Here is a 21,720-nt window from a genome sequence, read left to right as displayed (position 1 = left end):
GCAGATTTGTACTCGTCTGCAAAGTGCCAGCACAGGAGATGCCTTTAAAAGGTTTCGAACAAGTTTAGAAGAATTTAGCAATGCCAGTTAAATTCTGATCTCTCATGCTCCTCCAAATTTGGTTTTTGATTTCCCCCCAGAGAACGTGTCTTAGACCAACGGATTGCTATCGAATGTACCTTGGTGTAAAACAAGCCAAGATAGGCAAAACCACTGTTGTCCAACTTTCTTCCGTTCAAAAGATGAAGGCTTCTTTGAAACACACTTCTGTCTAACTTCAATTAATTCATACCTTTTTCTACCCAAAAACAGATCAACTCATGCCTTTGGCTGTCTTTCCGATTCGAGAAGGTGAAACCACATAAAGCATTTATGTACATCATCACCATCTTCCAACTGGGTAAACTCCATACATGGGGAGTTCACATTTGCTCAGGGTTAAGGCTTCTTGAATTGTAGCTGTCATTACATTGCTGTGGCCTCACCACTAATTATCACAAGTTCCGTAAAGAAATACCTCTATTAGCATTCCATCGGGAATGGACAGAAAATATTACATTTTTAAATGCTCAACTTACCATTTTGGATGATATTGTCCTTGTCTTCTTTATTTCATAATTTAGGACGAAAAAGGAACATTTTTCCCTTGATACATAATCACATCAAATTGGATTTAGCAAGTAGCAGTACAGAAGGAAAGCTTAGGTGTTTATTGAAGGAATGCGTGCTAGCAGAGGTATTTATTTGATTAACTTTGCAATAGTTCAAGGGAGAATCTGACACAAAATGAAGTTTAGATATTAAGGCTCGGTTAAATATGTCAGTACAAATACATATAAAATAATACAAAATATAAGGTGTTGCACTCTATATATCTCTGTATTTCTTCAACTTTAAACTTGAGTAGATGGGGGTTTACCCTGTTCCAACTACATGTTCCAAACAAAGCTAAAGTGAAACACCTCCATAAATGAATCCCCTTCCGTTTTTTCATTCCATTAGACATGGCATCTATTTATACCATTGTTTATTTCTCACTGAACTTGGACTACAGTGTATCGGGAAAATTTATGATGCGGGAAAGACATGGTATGGGAAGAGTTTTGACCAATCAAAATCCATCCATGAATTTTGATAAATAACACCTGATTAGCTACCATGTTTATGATTCCAGTTGACTGGTTAGAAGTTTTTCAAATATCATATCTTTCCCATATCATAGTCAAACCCCAGTGTACCACATCATTTTTTTGAGAACACTTGGGTTCCATTTGGTTCGCTGGAATAGGGGTCTATAATCGGAATTAGAATGGGTCATTCCGATTCAACTGTTTGGTTGGGTGGAATTAAAATCTCATTCTCATTCTTGGCAGAATGGCATTCTCCCGTTTGAGGAAATGGCCATTCCCTCTCCATCCCTTAGGAATGAAATCCCATTCCAACTGATTCCATTTCATATTCCGATGTTTGTTTGGACCAAACAGAATATAAGAATACACCATCAATGAGTAGAAGTCAGTGTGGGCAATTGCCCCTACTCAAATATAATAGTAGGGGGTCAAATGAAATTTGACTTTTTAATTGAAGTCTTTTTTTAATGATTTTAAAAGGCCTAAGAGGTAAAACCATAAGGTATGCCCCCACTGATTAAAGGTCCTAGATCCACCATTATACACCACTCCAATTCCGATTCTGACTGTGAAACAAATGGACCCTTAAACATATACCTAAAGTAACAATTAAACCCATGTTCGTAAAAATTTGACAAAAGTTTGAATGCTGTGCCCATTAAATGCAATCCTCTTCTTTTATGGAACTAACTTTATTTATGCATAACAAATGGTTCAAGGGACTACACAATAGACTTATTCATGGGCGGGGCTCGGGCTTGATTGTTTTCAACATTTAAATGAACCCGGCCCAAAATATGAGGCCAATACGAACTATATGTATGCCTAAAACCCAGCCTGTGAACAGGTCTCCCACACAACCCGCCCGGGGGTAGCCCATCTCCAAAACTCTCTGCTACAACTAACCAAAGAATTTATCAATTGAGCCACTACCGGTGCATATAACATATGCAAATTATATGTATAATAATATGCAACCGTCCTATTTTATATGAACCTTGGCAACCAGTTCCTCTTCTTCCTACCACCGGTTATAATACAAGACCTAGCCTACACAAATTAGGCATGATTGGAAATTGCTCAACCATTGGACAAATTCCATTTTTTATATCATTAGCTATAAGAGATCCTTAGAAAATATCCCAGCCTCAGTTTCTTACTTTTCCGCAAGGTTATGTTTGGTCTGATAAACTAAGAAAGAAGCATAAAAGTTTAGAGAAAATTCATTTAAAATTTGTAAAATTCATTAAGATCTTTTCTTGTTTTTGTTTTCTATCAAATCAAACACAATTTAAATGATAAATGATATATTTCATGAGGTTCAGAAATCAAAGCCTACTTCAAATCTCATCGATTTTGGTTAAGAAAGCTTCCCTGAGGGGTCCTTAAATACAGCTCATGTGGCTGAACCGAATGTGCAGTGAATAAAATTCAAGTGGTTGTGACTTGTGAGCTCCTTGATGGCTGCAGCTGAAATTGAGTGGATCAACATCAACGTTTAATTATATTTTTGCAAATAAAATAAAATAAAACGTTTAATTATATTTTATTCGCTAAAAGACAAAACAATAAATTCATTCAGTTCGGGCACTTGGGTCGTTGTCAATAGATTAAATAACCATGCATGTTACCATGAGATGGTTCATGCAATAATATATTTTGGAAAGCTCTTTTGATTAAATGCAATAACCTACATGCCAGTTTCATTTATTGAAAGGGTTTCAATTGTTTCTTTTTTATGGAATTTTCTGCCAATTTCTGAAAAAAAAAAACTGCCATATTTTTTCTGAACTGGGTCAGTCCTAACATGATCCTAAGGTCAATCCTCACAATCTCCAACTGTTGACGACTCCATCATAAAAATAAGTCGGGCTAAGTTATATCGGATTGAGGTCAATCCTAACATGATCCAATACCCCAATAATCCAACCTTAAAATCAAGATTCAAATTATCAAAATGTGTATTGGCCTGTGTCGGTGTTTTCTTAATATTTTATTTATTTATTTTTTAAATTGGTTTAGAGGGATCAGTTTAAATTTTGATTATTTTATGAACTATGGTCTGACCCGATACAATCTTTGTAGGAGTGTATCGGGAAGCTACCAGCACAATATGTATTGGCCAATATGGGCCAATACATATCAATGCTTTCGACTTTGCTTAAAACTTTAGGTTGAGTTTGGGTTGGTCTCAGGCTAGCTAGACTTATTTGCCAAATGTACTTATTTCTTAAATTATGAGGATTCATGTTAATTTAATATTAACATTATCATGTGTAAAAGAACATAATTATCATATTTTTAAAAATTAATTTTAAATTTAAAAATTTTGACATAATTTATAAATAAAATGCATGTATAATAAATACTTATAATAAAATACACGTAAATATATAAAAATATACACTTATAGATGCATGGTCGCATATTTATACTTACACGAATGAATATTTATACACATGTAAGTACTTACTTGCATAAATTCATATTTATATAATATTTATTTATATATGCAATATGAAGTTAAGTCAGGTTTGGGTTCGATCAGGTTGGTTAAGGCCATGACCCTAACCAGAACCCAAACCTCGGCCTTGGATTGGGTTCGGACCAACCCAACACAAGTGGCAGCCTAATCAGATAGATATTGGGAAAAAAGTCACATGGTGAATAGCTAGTCAAAAGTCCATATTTATATAATATTTATTTATATATGCAATATGAAGTTAAGTCAGGTTTGAGTTCGATCAGGTTGGTTAAGGTCATAACCCTTACCAAAACCCGAACTTCAGCCTTGGGTTGGGTTTGGACCAACCCAACACAAGTTGCAGCCATAATCAGATTAGATATTGGGAAAAAGTCACATGATGAATAGCTATTCAAAAGTCCGGGTTATGGGCTATCCTAATTTGAACTTGCAATGAATTGGGATCACCAGCTAACAAAAGTGAAACTTTTGTGGTGTGGGATTGAGACACACCTCCCAATATGATCTGACACCATACATCTCACCATGAGATTGAGACACACCATAAAAGTGAAACTTGCTAAATGAAAAGTGTGGTGTGGGATTATGTTGGGAGGGTATTGAAACGTCTTGATCCAGACTTACTTGCAGTGGGGGAAAACACGGCTAATAGCTGGTCCTGGTCAGGCCCGTGTAGGCCCAGGTTCTGGGTTACATTTCAGGCCCAGGGTGTTGGCAAGTGGCAACAATACCCTACAGCCCCACATTCGGAACATCACTTTAATTCTTGAAGACAAGGGAAATATTCCTGATGTGCGGCTCTAGTGTTTTATCACATTTTTTGTACACCCAACACAAGATGGTCCCTGTTATCCCTTTTGTTATGGTGCTAAGTCAGGATCTGCAGACCACAAAACAGTGGAAACAATATCCTACAGCCGCACATTCGGAACATCACTTTTACTTTATGTCGCAATTAATGAAGACCTTCCTGATGTGCGGTTGTAGTGTTTCATTACATTTTTTGCACATCCAACACTAAGAGAGCAACTGGGCAAAGAAAGGGTAGAATTGGATCTTGGAAAAAAAATAAACGGCATCTGATGTCACATGCTAACGGATCTTGGACGGAATATTAATATAGGGGAAACTTTTTTTATGGTGACGTCACTACGAGGGTAAGTTTTAATAATCTAATTTGAGAAGTGAAGGGATATTTTAATATAAAACGGAAAATTCAAGGGAGATTTAAGTCATTTTCTGGAAAAAGAAGGGAATGGTTACTGGTTAGGGATTTAGGGGTCCATTTTAACTAACGGAGTGAGTCCTACAGGACCTGGGGGACAGGTGTAAATTACATGTTGTTAGCATAATGTAGGGTTGATTTATAATTCTAGAAACGTTTGGGGTTATTCTGTAATTTCCTCTAATTAAATAGGGCATGCGAGTGTATATGTAATGCAAGGTTTAGATTAGGGTTTCCTTCGGCGGTTTCTTCCTCTTCGTCTCTGAACTTTGAAGCACTCTAGCCTCCGTCACAGTCGAAGAGCCTTATCCTCCAGTCGCCATGGGGTAAGAACATTTCTTCTCCTTACTTTATGACTTGGCTTTCCGTGAATGCATCTAAATCAGTTCTTTTTTTTTTTTTTTTTTTTCTGTTCGTTTCGCTTATAGTTTCCTTCTGCCGTTCTACTGTTTTGCTTAAAACTTTCTAGTTTCTCGTTTCTGTAGTTTTAGATCCGGTAATTTAATAGGATCCATGGAACTAAATCGGTGGTTCTTCAATATATTCGGTTGCTTCTATATCCGTGTCACTTGCCTATGTTGCCAAGCTAAGTGTTTTGCTCTGTTATTTCCATCGCTGTTTTCTGATTCATTTGATGGAATATGTGGTTACTGTAACAAAATTTGACAACCGCACACAGTTAACCGTCGGAAACACCGTCTCTGGAATAGAATTGAATATATTTGTAGCTAGTTATCTATCCCCTTATCTTCATTTTTAATATTTCAGTTAAGCAATGAGTCTTAGCCTCTGTGTTATTAGCACTGTGAATCATGAATCGGTCTTCAATACAACTATAGAAGAAAAATAGAAAGTTTTAGTGCCTCCTGATCATCTCAGTACAATAGTTTCTGGTTAAAGTTAGCTGAGTAAACGTGTTTGTGGTATCGACGTGCCCCAATCACAGTGCACATGTCTTCAAGTTTGTATGAAATCTCGTGTTAGCTCCATACCTCCATGGGTTCAGTCGAGTTATTCTAGGGGGCTCTGTTAACATGTCTGTCATGTGGTTATCATTATTGATAAAACTCTTCCTGTTGCCCACCCTTAGCAATTGGGGTATCTCTATGATTGTGAGTTCCTGGAGTGTTGCTTCCAGACATGATAAAACAGAGGGAAACATTTGCAGCCCAAGTTTGATTACTTTATTGATGGACCGCTTCCTTTTGGTTTCTTGAGATATATAGGAGAATGGTAAGGAAATTTATTTTGGGAAGTTTGGTGTGATTCTATTGATTTTCATTGAGGCAAGTCCAGGTGTGAATTGTTTATAAAGCAGTGATATTATCTGCTACAGTTTTAGGTTGTTTTGGTACCATTGCACTGATCAACCCAAAACGTTTCTGATCATGTTACATGGCAACTCATATTTTAACACCAATTTCTATTTATCAACCCTAAACTTTTCAGCAAGAAACAACAATTGTACAAAACACAACCTTAGAATTTAAAGTAGTCATTGACATGTATTGGAGTATGTCCGGCGTTGATTAAGTGAGCTTTATGAGCATAAGCTTCACAGCTCAAGCCACAGTATCATACGTTCATAAACTATACAAAATGTTTGATGCAGGAAAACTCGGGGAATGGGAGCTGGTCGCAAGCTCAAGTCCCATCGCAGGAGGCAAAGGTGGGCTGATAAGGCATATAAGAAATCCCACCTTGGCAATGAGTGGAAGAAGCCATTTGCTGGGTCTTCCCATGCCAAAGGCATTGTTCTTGAAAAGATGTAAGGCTCTAACTATGTGATTCTCAATCTTGGTTTTTTTTTCCTTAACTGACTTGAACTGTTTGCACAGTGGAATTGAAGCTAAGCAGCCAAACTCTGCCATCAGAAAGTGTGCTCGAGTTCAGTTGATAAAGAATGGAAAAAAGATTGCTGCCTTTGTGCCCAATGACGGTTGTTTAAACTACATAGAGGAGAATGTGAGTTAAATTTGAAAAAAAAAAAGAATAAGAAAACTCTGTTCAAACCTCTAAAGAGATGGATGACAAAGAAAAACTGATTCTCTCCATTTGCTTTGTGAACCTGGAGTACTGATTAATGTGTTTGTGCAGGACGAAGTATTGATTGCTGGATTTGGACGTAAGGGGCATGCCGTGGGAGATATTCCTGGAGTTCGATTCAAGGTTGTTAAGGTATCTGGAGTCTCTCTCTTAGCTCTTTTCAAGGAGAAGAAGGAGAAGCCAAGGTCCTAAGCAAAGGAAAAACTGCTCTTTACATGCTGAGTTGTAGGATTAATGCGAAATTTCATTCCTTTGCTCATTTTCAGAAAAGCTTGATGGAGATAGTAGTTTGGATTTTCTGAACAATATTTTTTCTCTGTCGTAGTTCTCTCCGATACAATCCCTCTCGGTCGTCTTCTTCCTTTTAATGCCTTGAATCTGTTATTTCTAGTTTTCAATTGCTGGATAAGATCGGCTTCATTTTTTTTTTCTGTTGCTCGGTGCCCTGATTATTTCTTAAAAGTTTTCATAGCTTTGAAACTTACCAAATATTTGATGACTAAGGCGCCATTAACTTATGTATAGATATTGTGCCAAGATCGTAGTGGCCAAGTTTACGCCAACGAGCTACCTGTTGGGACCTAGTTCCTCGTTGACACCTCCTATCACGCCTCACCTGTTTTATTACGACATCAAAACACGTGCCATTTAGCTTCTCTAGTTGTCAACATCAAGAACACGTGCTAATCAGTATTCTTACTATATTGATCTTGTCACTTGTTCGCCAAGTAGTTGAGCATCAGCTGTAATTATAAATACCTCATGTATCTAAAAAGATATTAATGAAGGCTTTTTTTTTCCTCTGGTTCCAAGTTACGTTAGAGCCACTGCGCTTTTAAGGTTGCGCCGAAGTCTCTCACTTAATCGCAGGTTGGTTTGATCTCATCGCAAGTTTCGCAACCTCTCTTCATCGCAATTTCAGATTTTGTCATGTTTTGGACAAATACGTCGATATAAAATTTCAAATTGTTTTGAAGTTGGAAATGTCTCACTTTTTAGTGCGGTATTATGCTACATTTGGCATTTCTTATTTTAATCATTTAAATAATAAGGAATGTCAAATGCAGAATTGCAGACTTACTGTTCTTTGAATCCTGCATTCATCAAAAGTGGAGGATATCGGTTTTGTGGATGGGTCACCTCATGTGTTAGCCTCATGGAACCCCAAAACTTAGAACAACACTAAGCTATTTTTGTTTCAACTCATTAATATGGACAAGAATGGGTAAAATTGAATTGGATAAGAAAATAGTGTATGAACAAACACTAATATTAAATGTGATTTTTTTTTCAAATTGGTCAGTGCCTTGGTTATATCCATTCTTAAACAAACTTGTCTAGTGGTCATAAACTGACAACCTAAGTTTCCAAAATTGTCGCCTTGATGTTTACTAGTGGATGCTCCGTTCGATTGGCATAAGTTTTCATGACAGTTAACCAATAAACACTAATGGTGGTGCCAAGATGTTATGTAAACCAATAAACATTAAGGGTGGTGTCAAGGTGTTACGTAAACCAATAAACATTAATCGTAGTGGTTTTGTAGACCTTGGGTGGTGAACTGGTGATTAATGATCGAACGAAAATAATTAAGATGGGACATGATTGTTTTTTATGTTACAAGATGTCTCAATATTTGTGTTATGGGCAAAGTTTAAAATATCGTAACCGTTTCCATAAGAAACCGATACATGGAACATGTAAAATTCATGTGTTCCGTATCTTTTCTTATATGTATATGGACCCGTATCAGGCCGTTTCGGATTTATATCGGCCTTTACAATCCCGAAACATACCGATACAAACCGAATCATTTCGATTTCCCTTGTTCAATTAATCTGTATTAAATACCGAATATCTCTCATTAATGTCTTTTATTACTTATCTAGTTAAGTCTAACTTTTTCATTAATTAGTTAATTACTCCTATATTTAAGGAAAATTTAAATTTTAGTGCCTAAATATATATCTCATTAATTCTATTAATTAATGACTCTCTTTCTCTCTCTCTCTCTCATTAATTTCGTTTTGTTAGTGTAAAAGCTACAAATATTTACAATAGCGAGACTCGTACCCTAGTCACCAAATTTTAATGCACTTAATTTCGCCACTAAACCAATCCAATTTGTTTTTATTTAGTGTATTTACATGCACTTTTATTTTTAAGTCAATTATTTTTCTTTTCTTAGTGGTGCTTATTAATAAATGCGGAAATTAATTTTTAAAATTTATATATTAATAAATATTGTGATAATTATATCGGTTATTTGAAAATTGATGTATATACATTTATATTTTAGTTTTTTTTGTTTTTTTTTCACATTTTAGTTATTCCATCATTTTTCAACGACTACTAATTATGTATCGATATGTCACATTTTATATAAAAGTTAAATTATGTTTTTTTTTGCATTTAAATGATTTATTTACAATCATATAAATTTTGTAAGCATTGTTAATAATATATTTTTTATGATTTTTTTGAATTTCTTAACATTCCGATACACCTTGCGTTTCTGATACTTTAAACCTTGGTTATGGGTTGATTTTTCATTTTGAAAATAATGAGTCCTATGATAAGAATTTTGTAGACTTAGGGTGGTGATTAATGATTATTGGCATAGGATTTTTTTAAAGAATGAAAATAAATTAGATGGGGCATGATTATTTTTCATATTGCAGGTCTCAATTTTTGCGCTATGAATTGATTTTTCATTTTTAAAAGAATGAGCCCTATGCTATGGCAAGAATTTTATAGCCAAATACTCTAATAAGGCACAGAGCGACAAACCAAACATGACCTAAATCAGTCAACGTAGTTGCACACAAGATAAGCTCTTCGTGAATGATCTGAGTTTTAAACTTTGCAGCTGCACCTTTCCAGGGGATTACAATTACAATGATATCTACCGTATGTTGTGCCTTTTGTTCGATAATTAAGGGTACGTCCACATAACCAATTAATCACTTTATTCAATATCTAACCAAATTTAATTGTTTTGACCCTATTTAGATCCCTAGGCAGATTTCTGCTTGATAACTGCATAGAATATGATGGGATCTCGAAATTAAGCATCTTGTTGCATCTGTTGTTTAATAAGCAAGGTGCTAGCTGGCTGGTTGGTAATGTCTTTGTAAGAAAGACTTTGCACGAAGGTTAGGTTTGGGGGAGGGATGATTATGGGTTCGAGGGATGGGCTACCCCGTTGTATAGACCCATGGAGCCCAAAAAATGTTTAATATGAAACTGTTTACATTTATTTCTATATTTTCAAAGTACTGGGTAAAGACCCAAAACCTGAAACTGGTTTGGACTTTGATTTATCTAAGTGATGATATAGTTCAAATTATTGATAATCTCGATACTCAATTTTTGCAGTAAGTTGAAAATATTGCAACGTCCCTGTGGTTGCAAAATTTGCACCACCATTCCAAGATCAACAATGCATGTTATATTAAGCGTTTAAACTTTAAGATTTCAATCATTAATCATTAATAGCTAACATTCACTTTCCACTGTCGACCTGTCAACGGAAAAATTAAGCCAGAGTTTAGATGGTACAGAATTCTCAGATACGCAAAAATCGAGTATCAATATTTTGAGCCTTGCAAATGACCCACTTGGGTTCTCTTTTGCGGAGACCTCAGTATTTTACTCTATTTTACTTCTACAAAAAAAAGAGTCAAACATGAAGCAGAAGCAAACCAGAATTACAACGATCCTACTTGCACTTCCCATGTATTTACACTGGTGCAACGCAAACTCAGCCATAGGAAATAACAAAAAAAAGGAAAATCTCTCGGCATAGTTAAAGAAATCGACGTTGAGGTTCAGCTCCAAACTTCGTCCGTTATGCTTTCTGTTTTTCTTTTAATTCCGTTGGGATTATTATTACCATCAAGTTGTAAAAGAGGACCCTTCTTCACCACCATAACTAGAAGCTCTTTCACTGCATCCACATTCGGATGAAAAGTTGTTGTACGCCTGTCCTAATGATCTATACTTGTTCAACATGAAACAAATTTTCCTTCCCGTCAGAAATATGATGTCCATGAAGTTGTTCAAGACTTGTGTCAATAGCGAATACATGCCCCTGCCCCTTACTTGCTGCAACCAGTTTACTCTTCAATTTATCTTCGCTTCCATTTTCTGCAATGAAACCAGAAATTAAACCCTGTGTAAATCTCAGGCAGTTCTTCAATTTCACTAGTTTTTTATCAGTTCTCCGTACCATCTCTAGAAGACACCTGAACCTCTGAGGATACGCAATGACGATCATCTGCAGGCGCTGAAGTACCAGACAACTTAGGTGAAGCCTTTGATGATTCATGATGGTGCGATGAAGATGTAGACTTCATGCCTAACGTAGTAGGGTGTAGCATTCCAGCATGCTGGATCCCAGGGCCTCTTACCGTATTTGCAGGCTGAATCTTACTGGGTTTTGTCTTAACAACACTCACGCTAAGGTTACCAATTCCAGGTCCTTGTTTGGGCAAACCACTTCGTACTCCAGAATGAAATTGCAGACTTCCACTGGAAGTGCGCGCCAAGGATTTCTCCTGAAAAATTAAGTGAATTTTACCTTGGTGTATACTTTCCTAGAAAAGCAAATTCAAATTCACATATTGCGAACAAGGAAAATGGAATACAGCATGGAAGAATCGAGCAAAAACTAACCGCATCAAAAAATCCAATTTTTGGTGATGGCATTCTAAGACCAGAGGGCTTAGCACTTCTAGAAATATCATTGGAAATTGAACGAGAATGTATGCCAGTTACCAAGGAAGCTTTCTTGGCACACTGACTTGGCAATGCTGCTTCATGATTCTCTAGCTCTGGAGGAGGCTGATCGTGTACATTTTTCTGCTGGTCTAATGCGTGAGGGGCATTAGCATCAAGAGAGAGCCCTCTGTGAGGAGAACCAATGTCAATACTGGCCTTTGAACTATTGGATCTTTGGTTGACAGTAGAAGTTGATGAAGATGATTCTGTAGACCACCCATCAATAGAGCTGGCAGGTGATATGCTCGAAGAGCGCTTAGACACAGACATCAGATAGGCTGAGAGACGAGAACTTTCAGATGTAGTTTTGTTTCTAGATGAAAGCTTCAGAGGTGTTTTGATGGTTGAAGCAGAGGAAGCTGGATTCGTATTTCTAGACTGAATTTTGTTCCTCCGGGAGTTGGGGGGAGACTTTCCAGTAGAATCAGATGAAGTGGTACCAGACCTACTGCTGGAGGAACAAGAAGCTTTTGACTCCACTTTTGTTGTGGCAGAGGGAGAAGAAACTGAAGAAGGTTTTGGGGATGGTGTACACCTAGGGGTAACAATGCAAGGAGCAACTAAACCAGGCTTCTTGGATGGCATAGCAGATGCTCCTCTAGCTGCAAATGTAACGAGTTCAAAGTCAACTAGTTAAGTATCAAGAAAGGCATGTTCATGCATCTGTAAGACAAATTAATCTGTATTGATGGAATTCATTTTACCTGATCCAGCTTTAGCCGTAATGCTGTCCACCTTTGCACGATCCAAGGATGTTCTTTTTGTTGGTGCTGCTGAGGTGGGGTTGACATTCCCTGATATCCTGGGTGGCTTAAGAAATGATTGATTCTGTTCTCCACTTCTAGCAGCAGCCTTTCAAATCAATTAAAGAATGTTAGATAAACCATATCCCAGAAACACCATTGTGGAGAACTACTGCCATTGCTACCATAAACAGTCAATATCAAGGCTTTATATTGATGTTAAGATTTTAAAATTGTTAGATACAACAATCCCAGATTCTCTGTTACATCTCATAAAGAAAATTCAATGAGCCAAAAATTTGGCACTTCCAAAATTATTCCTCGAATACACTCCAGAGCATGAATACGTAATGAGCATGTGCTTAGATTTTACATACCTGTATAGCTCGTTGACGAACAGAAGACTCCTTTGTATATTTATCTGAGCCTTGCAAGCTAATACTTTGCCTCTTGGAAGTTGCTATCTGCTTCGCCTGAGATTTTGGGAGAAATAAATAGCAAATTGCTCTTGGAATACCAAAATATTGACCATTAAGGACAGCTATAAATAGTACTTACCCTAGTTCGAGATGCAAGCTCCACCTTCTTTGAAGCTGAAAGGAAAAATCCACACTACTTTGAGAAAAAAAAAATAACAACAAAAAGACATGTAGAGAGAAAAGCATAAAACATGTAAAACCATTTAATTAAACGTAACCTAGAAATTATCAGCACACCTCAGCAGATATACCCAAGCAAAGAGATGGTGGCAGACCATTTTCTAAATCCTAGATTGAGATGATCCATCTCAATTTTACATTCAAATAATTGATATGATGCATCTCAAGCATGTGCAGTTTGCGCATGCAAAAGATCTTGATACTGAAGTCTGACAAAAAGTTAAAACAATTCTACAAATGGGAGAGCACACATAGCAAAATACTCACAGGGAATGCTTCTATTGGCTGGTTCTCTTGATCCTACATTACTACTAGGAGATGATGTAGTGGACATTCCATTGGATCTTTGGATGGAAGCTCTTATATCTTCAAACAATTCAACCTCAAGGCATTCCAACGTCAAATTGTCACTATCTAATGTGGAAATTGACTCATTAGATCGCCGCATATCTTCTTGAATTGCTGGTAATGGATGTGTTTCAGCCTTCTTGAATCCATCATTTATCATTGACAGCTCCTCAGGATCAAGAACACCTGGGAAATGCTCAGAAAGGAACTTTTCATTTAGGATTTTCAATGAAAATAGAAAGACGTTGCTGAACAAGAATACCTGCACTTGTAAAAAAGGCACTGTCCCAGGCTAAACTTTTGCGCAGATTACACTTGCCAAATTTTCTTGTTCTTTCAGGTTCAAAGGATTCAGATAAAGGAGGCGCCAGTTCCCCTTCCTGGGGTAAATCGGATACGTTCTTGTCGTCCTGAGCACATTCAGCTTCATACAGCTCAAGGTTGTCACGCTCCTTTGAACTTTTCAAGAATCCTATCAATTTAAGTCAAGGTACAAATAGTCTTATGTAACTCAGGTACTAAACAAAATAGGATGTCACCAAGAAATTCCTTCTCCAAGCAATATATGATGCAAATATCCTTCCACGCATGACTATGCAAATTAAGATGTGGCAAAAGAGAAGAAACCATGAAAGAAATATCTAGTTTCTCTAAGTTATTGAACCAATGGCAATTTCCCAATCTTTGGGTGATTCAGGTTTTCGTAAATTTGAGTTTTTAAGAGTCATTTTCTAGTTTGTTGATGTTGTTGGAAATTGGAATGTAGTTAATTGTCTTAACAGGTAAGCAATGACTACAAACAAGCTATTCAATTTCAGTGAACTTAAAAGTCCAACTTGATGAAAATTTCTAAGAATAAGAACACTGCCTCTTCAACAAGTTGAACATCTTCTACTCCATGACAATTTACGATCAGACCATAATGGGCCAACATCTTGAAAATATGCATATCATAAATCTAATCCTTTTACATCTCATTAGGCAAGTATGCCATTCCCATACTTTGGCTTCCTGAAACACCGGAGGTGTAATGGTATTATCTCAGTCTGGAAAGTGGGAGAACACAGGTGTGAGTCGGAAAGTGGCCACTTTGTATTAAAAAAAGAAAAAGGAAAAAGGTTAGGACCATTTCCAGTCTACCCCTCCAAAGACCACAGATAGCCGGGACTAACATTGGGTAATGGCCTTTTTTCCAGAATAGCACCGAATTAAGTCCACAACTTAAAGCACTGCACAGCTTATTTGCTTTTTACGTAGCTAAAAGAGATGAATAGCTTCAGTCAATTGGGCAGGCTAATCTAAAACGATGAAATGTATTAAGTGAAACAATCAAAACTTGTATTTACTCGTAGGCAAATCCAATGGATACATGGCTACATATTGGTAAACCTAATTCCCATATAAATATAATTCGACACCAGAATGTCCTATTCATTTTTCACCAAAAGTGCCAGTATATCCTAATCGTAAATAGACAGAGACGGGCATCTAATTATTCTATGATAATTGCAACTCGGTGCTGTTAAAGTCTTCCTTTCCCCTCAATTCCTCCAATGAAACCAAAATCTAGAAATGACAAAGCTAAAGAAAAAGGATGAAATTTCCTTTGCATTATAATTAGGTTGCCATAATTGATTTATCACAACGTGAAAGACACCGGTGATGCAGCGGACTGTTTACTATTATGCAATTTAGAACAAATAGAAAACACGATCAAGAAGCACTGCAATTTGAACAAATTATTAAAACGAAAGAGAAGTAACGGTTTTGCCCTTAAAGAAGAGAAATATAACAAAATTATAACCAAATTATATCATCGTCATCATCATCATCTGAAGCAACAACAACAAAGTTTAAGTGTCAGATGAAATAGTAAAACCCTAGAACAATGAAATATAGCATTAAAAATCGATGGGAAGGAAATAGACTAATCTATCAGAACCAAGCATCCAACGCATCTAATAGATCAAGATCAATAAAAAAGAAGACTCTCAGATACCAGAAGATTGCAGGTTCGGTAAGCTTCCAGAAGGCGAGGCGATCAGACAATCGTCCTCAGAAGAAACATCGATCAGATGAACCTTATTCATTTCCACGCTGTTTTTCTCCCTTATATCCATAGCAGGTATACGGAAGGAAGAGATATAATTTCTAGGGGAATCGTGTGGAATTCCGGAATAAAAAAGATGATCGGTGAAGAACAACGCGTAAAGTCACGGAGAATATAGGAACTTTGAGCTTTGAAGGCGCACTGGTTTCAGCCAAAAAACTATCAAAAGCTATAACTGAGTACCGTGCTAGTAATGTAATGAAGGAGAGCCGGAGAGAGAACCAAATCGATTGCCATTTTCCATTTTTCAAGATGTCTGTGTATTACTATCTTCTTGTATTCTTCTCTTTCCCCAAAAAAATTTAACATTTAAATGAGGACTGACAGCCCAACGGGCGGGAAATTTTGGCTACTTTGTCTATTTTCTATCTTCAATTTCTATTTTCATTCTCTCTTTTTATTTTAGCAAAACACACGAAGTTATTCCTAGGGTCCCGTTTGGGTCTGCTTCTGTATTTGGGTGAGCATCCGTGTTCCGGATAAACTATTTATGTTATAGTCACAATTCTGGTTTTTGGAACGGCCAGGTTGATTTGGTTTCTCTTATTTTCACCAAACACAAATTTGCAAGTCATGTTTTAGTGTGGAGTCTAATTGAAAACCCCAAAAGCCCTCCTGATGAGGGGTGATTTGGCCCTCCAGTGACGTGATGACATGTGGTACCTCAAAACAATCAATTGACACCTCAACATCACGTAAGTAAGCCTCGAAAGTGCCTCGGACACTTTGCAACCACCCTAGTGACCTCGATACTACTTCGACAGGCCAAACTATGAACGGCCCTGCAAGATGTCAGGTTAATGTAAGAGGCGGCCTACTTTGGCCGACCTGACCCAAGTTCGGCTAGCGACATGTCTAATGTGCTGAGCGACCTCTTCTACAGGAAAAGTGTCATCTCCGACTTACAACGCTACGTTGGAAGAGCCGGTTACACGAAGTCCACCTCTAGGCATGAAAACCACCTCCAAATCAGATGCATTAGAGATCTCGGATGCACTTCATGAGCCTCACAACAACTTACCTATATAAAGGCATCCTCATTCATAGAAAAATGTACGCACGATTTAGCTCTCTCAAAACTCTTCGTTGACTTAAGCATCGGAGTGCCCACCCCGAGTAAAGCATCTTGAACACTCTGATCTCTTTCTTTGCAGCTTAGCTAGGCGACCTACTCAATTCGACATTCGAGCTGTCTACCGGCAAGGAGTACCAAATTGTGCACCATCAATTGGCGTCATTTATGGGAATGCTACAAAAAAGTCATACTCTCACACTTCCTTTTTAAGTATGTTCTCAATGACATCTTCTAGCAACACTTCCGTCAACAACGTTAACAACCACGATGGAATAGTCATAGGGGGGGGGGGGGCAAAACCAGCATGCCATGCATACTAATGTCCCCTCTGTTACTATTGGGCAATTCATCGTAGCCCTGGCTTTACTAGGTGTCCCTGTTACGCAGAACCCTAACCTCCCTCTACCCACTGTGAATGCACCTCTTCCACTGATCGAGCCCTTCGTGGTTCCTATTGGAGTTGACGGTTGCCAATTCAACGAGCTGGTGCAGTTCGTTCGCAGGATTAACCTACAAATGAGGACATGGGAAGGTTGTTTTGTTGCACTAGTAGGGATGCAACAGCAACAACACCAACGAGATTAGGTCGTTGGGCAAAACCAGAACTAGAACCAGTAGTCTGATGATCAGAATCAGAACCCAGGTCTTGATCCAGGAACTAAGCCAGATCACAACACCGACCGGGACTGGAGCCACCAGCTCGACCAAAGGGTTGTGAAGAAGCCATCGCAAACAAACACGCCACGCCCTAGGAAGAAGCCGCCTCACCCCAAATGACAATGAAGAGGTGGAAAAGAAATAAGAGAAGGAAGCCACCTCCTCAACACAACTAGTGTCCTAACTTCATCACTGGCTGTTGAGATCCTAATGGCCCCATGGCCGACAGACTTCAAGGCCCCTAACTTGGAATCATACGACGAGACAACTGACCTGGTCAGCCACCTCGACAGCTTTTAGGCCCTGACGTGAGATCCTAATGGCCCCATGGCCGAAAGACTTCAAGGCCCCTAACTTGGAATCATACGACGAAACAACTAACCTGGTCAACCACCTTGATAGTTTTCAGGCCCTGACACAGCTACATGGGGCAAATGATGCGAGCCTTTGCATGGGATCACCACAACTCGGATGTGGTGTACAGGTATGGTCATGGGCTCTATTAAGAGTTAGAACTAGTTAGTTGACATGTTCCCCATACACTTTGCCACAAAAAAGCGATGCTCGAAGTCCGCAACCTGCCTGCTCAATGTCGTCTAGTGACTTGACGATAAGCTCAGAGACTACATCAAACAGTTCAACCTAGAGCAACTTCAAATTTTCAACCACGATTCAGCCATCCAGTTCACTGCAGCAGTTTACGATGTTTGGCATCCCGACTTATGTTGGGGAGGTCGTGTTGAACCCTCTAGCCTTCATGGAGGAGTTTTTCAACCATATCATCATCATCATCATCATCATAATAATAATAATAATAATAATAATAACAACAATAATAATAATCATTTTTCTTAAATTAAAATATATAATAATAATTTTGGCCTTCTAATTGATACACAATTGCTATTTGATGTTGTTCATGGATGAAACAGGCATTACCTTAAAAATGCAAATGTCAGAGGGAGTTGTAATGAGTTCGCACACTAACCTCACAGCACGTTTCAGTTGTGCATCTCGAAGATCACCCATGACAATTACGGAGATGTTCCATATGAACAGTTGAAACATGCTGTAAGGTCGATGTGGGGTGCGCTCTTGATGAGTAAATATGAACTCAGTTGTAATGAGGCGAAGTCTAATCATTCTACCTGTAGTGACTCTCATATGTGATGAAACAAAATATATCTATTGCCAATTTGTATTGATCAATCCAAAATACTTCAACTACAAATAGTCAACTAAGTGGTGGCCCAGTTGGTATGTAAACTAAATTGTCACTTAGAGATGTAGAATCAAGTCCCGCTACACTATCACTGACTTTGGAGGAGATTTATTAGAGTGTTGCTGAAGTTTTGTCCATGCCAAAAGAACAAATGAATTACGGCTCCCATGGTGGACACTGGCGTACGACCAATCAACTGGTAAAATTCACTTGGGGTGGACGTCTCTAATTTAGCCCTAGTTTATTGAAAGATGAATGTTTTTACTCCAAAATAACCTATTCATCCTAAAAGATCATGAGGTCTACTAACAAAGAGTGATCTTAAAAACTCTGGGTTGTGTGGGATCAAATTTGTAAGAATAAGTTTAATGGTGGATTGGGTTTTAGGAATCGTTATCCTTTTAGCAAAGCATGTTTGGAGGCTTTGCCATGATTCTCAAAGCTTATGGGCAAGAGTAATAAAGACTAAATATTTCCCCAGTTCTCACTTTTTAAGAGCAAATGACAGAAATGGCCAATCTTGGGGGTGGACTGGTATTTTGAGAGGAAAAAGAGGTGTTAGAGAAAGGTTTGCTCTAATAAAGTAAACATCAGGAAAGATCTTTGGATTCCAGGCATTGAGGATCTCAAACCAATGGGACTAGCCCCAAGATCTAGGCAAAATCAATGTGTCTCTTCTTTAATAAATAGTAGTTCCATATCTTGGAATGTCCAAGTAGTAAAACATATGTTTCTTGATGAAACAATTGAAGAGATTCTTTAGATGAGGATTCCCTTAAATTCTTGGGAGGACAAAGTGACAAACCTATTTGGATTGGATCTAAGTAAGTACAATTAACAGTTAAATAAGCATATTTCTTTGCCTCCCAGGATTTGTGTGACCCAAATCCAGACAGAGGCAGATCTTGTGGGGAAAAAAATCAAACTTTATGTGGAGATGGTGTAACAATAGTCTAGCAATGAATGAAAATCTTTACAAGTGGAAGATTTTGCAATCTCCGATATGCCTTCGGTGTGAGAAAGAGAATGAATGAATATGTGATGCATGCTCTGTTACTAAGTGAAAAAATCAAGTGTGTTTGGTTTGGCTCAAGTTTGGGTCTGTTGGTCGATCTAATTAATCCTTCCCTATCCTTTATTGTTTGGTTTACAATAACTTTCAAATCTGCTTTATCTTCTCACTTAGAGAACATTATTAGTTTGCTTGTTGGTTTATGGGAGATATGGAAAGACAGGAATAGAGGTTTATTTGAAAAGTCATCTTCTAATCCTTTGAATGTAATCAATGCTATGAACAAGTTGACAAGAGAGACATCTCTGCTTTTGCAACAGAAATTGGAAAACCTTCCTTCTGTTTGTTGTTGCCCTCCTAATGAATGTTTTGTGAAGATCAACGTTTATGGAGGCTTTCTAGCTCCCAATAAAGCTTCCTATGGATTTACTGCGAGAGACTCAGTTGGTTTTTGTTGTCGAGCTACCTGCAACTCCTTTTCAACTAACTCTCCCTTATTGATAGAGGCTATGGGCTTGTGGGAGCAGTGAAGACATCTAAGAGGAAGAGTTTATCCCGGGTGATCTTTGAATCTGATTGTCAAAAACTTACTTCTTACTTCAACAACTCCTCGTCTTTTTGCCCAGCAGATATGGTCTTTCTTAAAGAAGATTTAGTGAACCTTTGTGAAGGTCTGGAAGTTAAATTCTTGTGGTGTCCTTGAAGTGTGAATGCTGCTGCCCATGAGCTAGCAAAGCTAGGTGCTCGTTCAATGTTGTGGCTGGAAGGAGATTTTCCAGTGTGGCTTTTGTCTAGTATTTAGTAGTTCTCTTCGTTGTTTAGCGTTTGTTGTTGCTTTTTCTTTTGTTTCGTAGTAGTTTGTTTTTTCTGTTTTATTGCTCTCAAGCTCTCTTCTTTGTTTTCGCTCTTATTGTTGTTTATGTTCTTTCAATGAAATCAGCTTTTTACCAAAAAAAATATTGCATTGCCATTGAATGCAACAGAATAGCGAAACAATGGTCATATAGCCAATTAGGGATAAGACTTTGATGATGATGATGACAATAAAAAGGACAAGGCGGTGATTATATCTAGTTAATGATTAGGCAACGGAGGTTTTGCACAGACTGGATTTGGTTATTCAAGCTCTAAAGATGGAATGAAAATTGACCTGAACTTTGATTAGATAATATGCATATCATCAATATGGATATAATGTTATATATATATATATATATATTTACTAAAATTGGCCTAGCTTGGGCCAACATAAGGTGTTATTTGGGCTTGGGCTTCTCAATTTAGGCTTTGAACTTAGCTTGGGTGAGACCAGGGCCAATTTGCAGTCTCGAAAGCTGTTATATATAAATCGCGTAGACAATCTCAACATAGGCATAAAATCATTTATCTAAGTTTCAAACGGTTCAATTTGGAAGGAGTATAATAAATACAAATATGTAGAGTGGAAATTTTTGTATTTTGTATTGTGCATAGTGGTGGCAATTGGGCGGGTTGGGTTGGATTTAGTTTAGGTTGAGTTTCAATCCAACCCATTTAACTCGCCAATCCCTCAATGATCCAGTTATATAAAATTAAATGGGTTGGATTCAATCCAAACCCACTTTAACTCAATTCAATCCACCTAAACCCATTAATCTTATATTTATGTACTTAAAAATAAAAACTAATACTTTTTTAACACTTAGTGGTAATAGTAGTTGCTATTTACACAAGTGGTGAAGGTTCAAATTACATTACATGCATATTATTTTTATACAAGCAGCAAATCAGTCAAACCAACTTGAACTATTTAATTGGATTATCTTCGAGGTAATCACATCAAGTTCAAGAGTGGTTGAACCGTTTAGATCCGGACCAGTCCGGTCGGACTAGACCCTGCCTGAACCGGTTCAGTTCGGTCGAACAAATCCGATCGGACCGGTATCTGTTCATTTTTGTCAGGCCAGACTGGATCGGTTCAGTCGATGGTGGATTGACTTGGGTCGGCTCATATCAGGTTTGTGTATAGGTTTGGGGCCGAAGCGGGTCAAAAGAAGTAAATTGGGTCGGTCCATATGGATATGACCCAAAATGGACGATCCAAAACAGACAAAGCAAGCGGGGTGGTTTAGGGTTCGGGCCCCACCGGTTCGATTCGTTTTGGATTTGGCTCAACCCGGGTCAGCTTGTGTTGAGTCGAGTCGAGTAGTGTGAATAATGGTTGGACCAGACGATCCAAATCGGGTA

The 21,720-nt window shown here is 37.8% G+C and overlaps 2 protein-coding genes across 2 annotated transcripts; one reads left to right on the top strand and one right to left on the bottom strand.

Annotated features, from left to right (window-relative positions):
• Positions 1–5,080: 5,080 nt before the first annotated feature.
• LOC148868305 (small ribosomal subunit protein uS12) lies at positions 5,081–7,315 on the top strand. Its single transcript, XM_088970259.1, has 4 exons — positions 5,081–5,166; positions 6,453–6,608; positions 6,679–6,805; positions 6,938–7,315. The coding sequence occupies exons 1-4, from the start codon at positions 5,162–5,164 to the stop codon at positions 7,076–7,078; spliced, it is 429 nt and encodes a 142-aa protein (XP_088826385.1). The 5' UTR covers positions 5,081–5,161; the 3' UTR covers positions 7,079–7,315.
• Positions 7,316–10,406: 3,091 nt separating this feature from the next.
• On the bottom strand, positions 10,407–15,901 carry LOC148868304 (uncharacterized). The gene is made up of 9 exons (XM_088970258.1): positions 15,418–15,901; positions 13,681–13,890; positions 13,338–13,604; positions 12,970–13,004; positions 12,789–12,884; positions 12,373–12,520; positions 11,564–12,270; positions 11,118–11,445; positions 10,407–11,035 (listed from the first exon to the last, which is right to left on the bottom strand). Exons 1-9 carry the CDS (start codon positions 15,536–15,538, stop codon positions 10,884–10,886), a joined length of 2,064 nt encoding a protein of 687 aa, XP_088826384.1. The 5' UTR covers positions 15,539–15,901; the 3' UTR covers positions 10,407–10,883.
• Positions 15,902–21,720: the final 5,819 nt, after the last annotated feature.

Source organism: Nelumbo lutea, chromosome 2 (genome assembly GCF_056320005.1).
Source record: "Nelumbo lutea isolate HS-2025 chromosome 2, American lotus-T2T, whole genome shotgun sequence".
Taxonomy (NCBI): domain Eukaryota; kingdom Viridiplantae; phylum Streptophyta; class Magnoliopsida; order Proteales; family Nelumbonaceae; genus Nelumbo; species Nelumbo lutea.
The sequence above is the reverse complement of the archived record's forward strand: the minus strand, read 5'-3'. Positions and strand labels throughout refer to the sequence as shown.

Excerpts from the sequence above, each read along its gene's own strand:
- LOC148868305 (XM_088970259.1), top strand. Across the intron at positions 6,609-6,678 it reads GGCATTGTTCTTGAAAAGAT|TGGAATTGAAGCTAAGCAGC; the intron begins GTAAGGCTCTAA and ends CTGTTTGCACAG. Across the intron at positions 6,806-6,937 it reads TAAACTACATAGAGGAGAAT|GACGAAGTATTGATTGCTGG; the intron begins GTGAGTTAAATT and ends GTGTTTGTGCAG.
- LOC148868304 (XM_088970258.1), bottom strand. The coding sequence starts at position 15,538 with ATGGATATAAGGGAGAAAAACAGCGTGGAAATGAATAAGGTTCATCTG. Across the intron at positions 13,891-15,417 it reads ACCGAACCTGCAATCTTCTG|GATTCTTGAAAAGTTCAAAG; the intron begins GTATCTGAGAGT and ends TTAAATTGATAG. Across the intron at positions 12,521-12,788 it reads TTCGTCAACGAGCTATACAG|GCTGCTGCTAGAAGTGGAGA; the intron begins GTATGTAAAATC and ends TTGATTTGAAAG.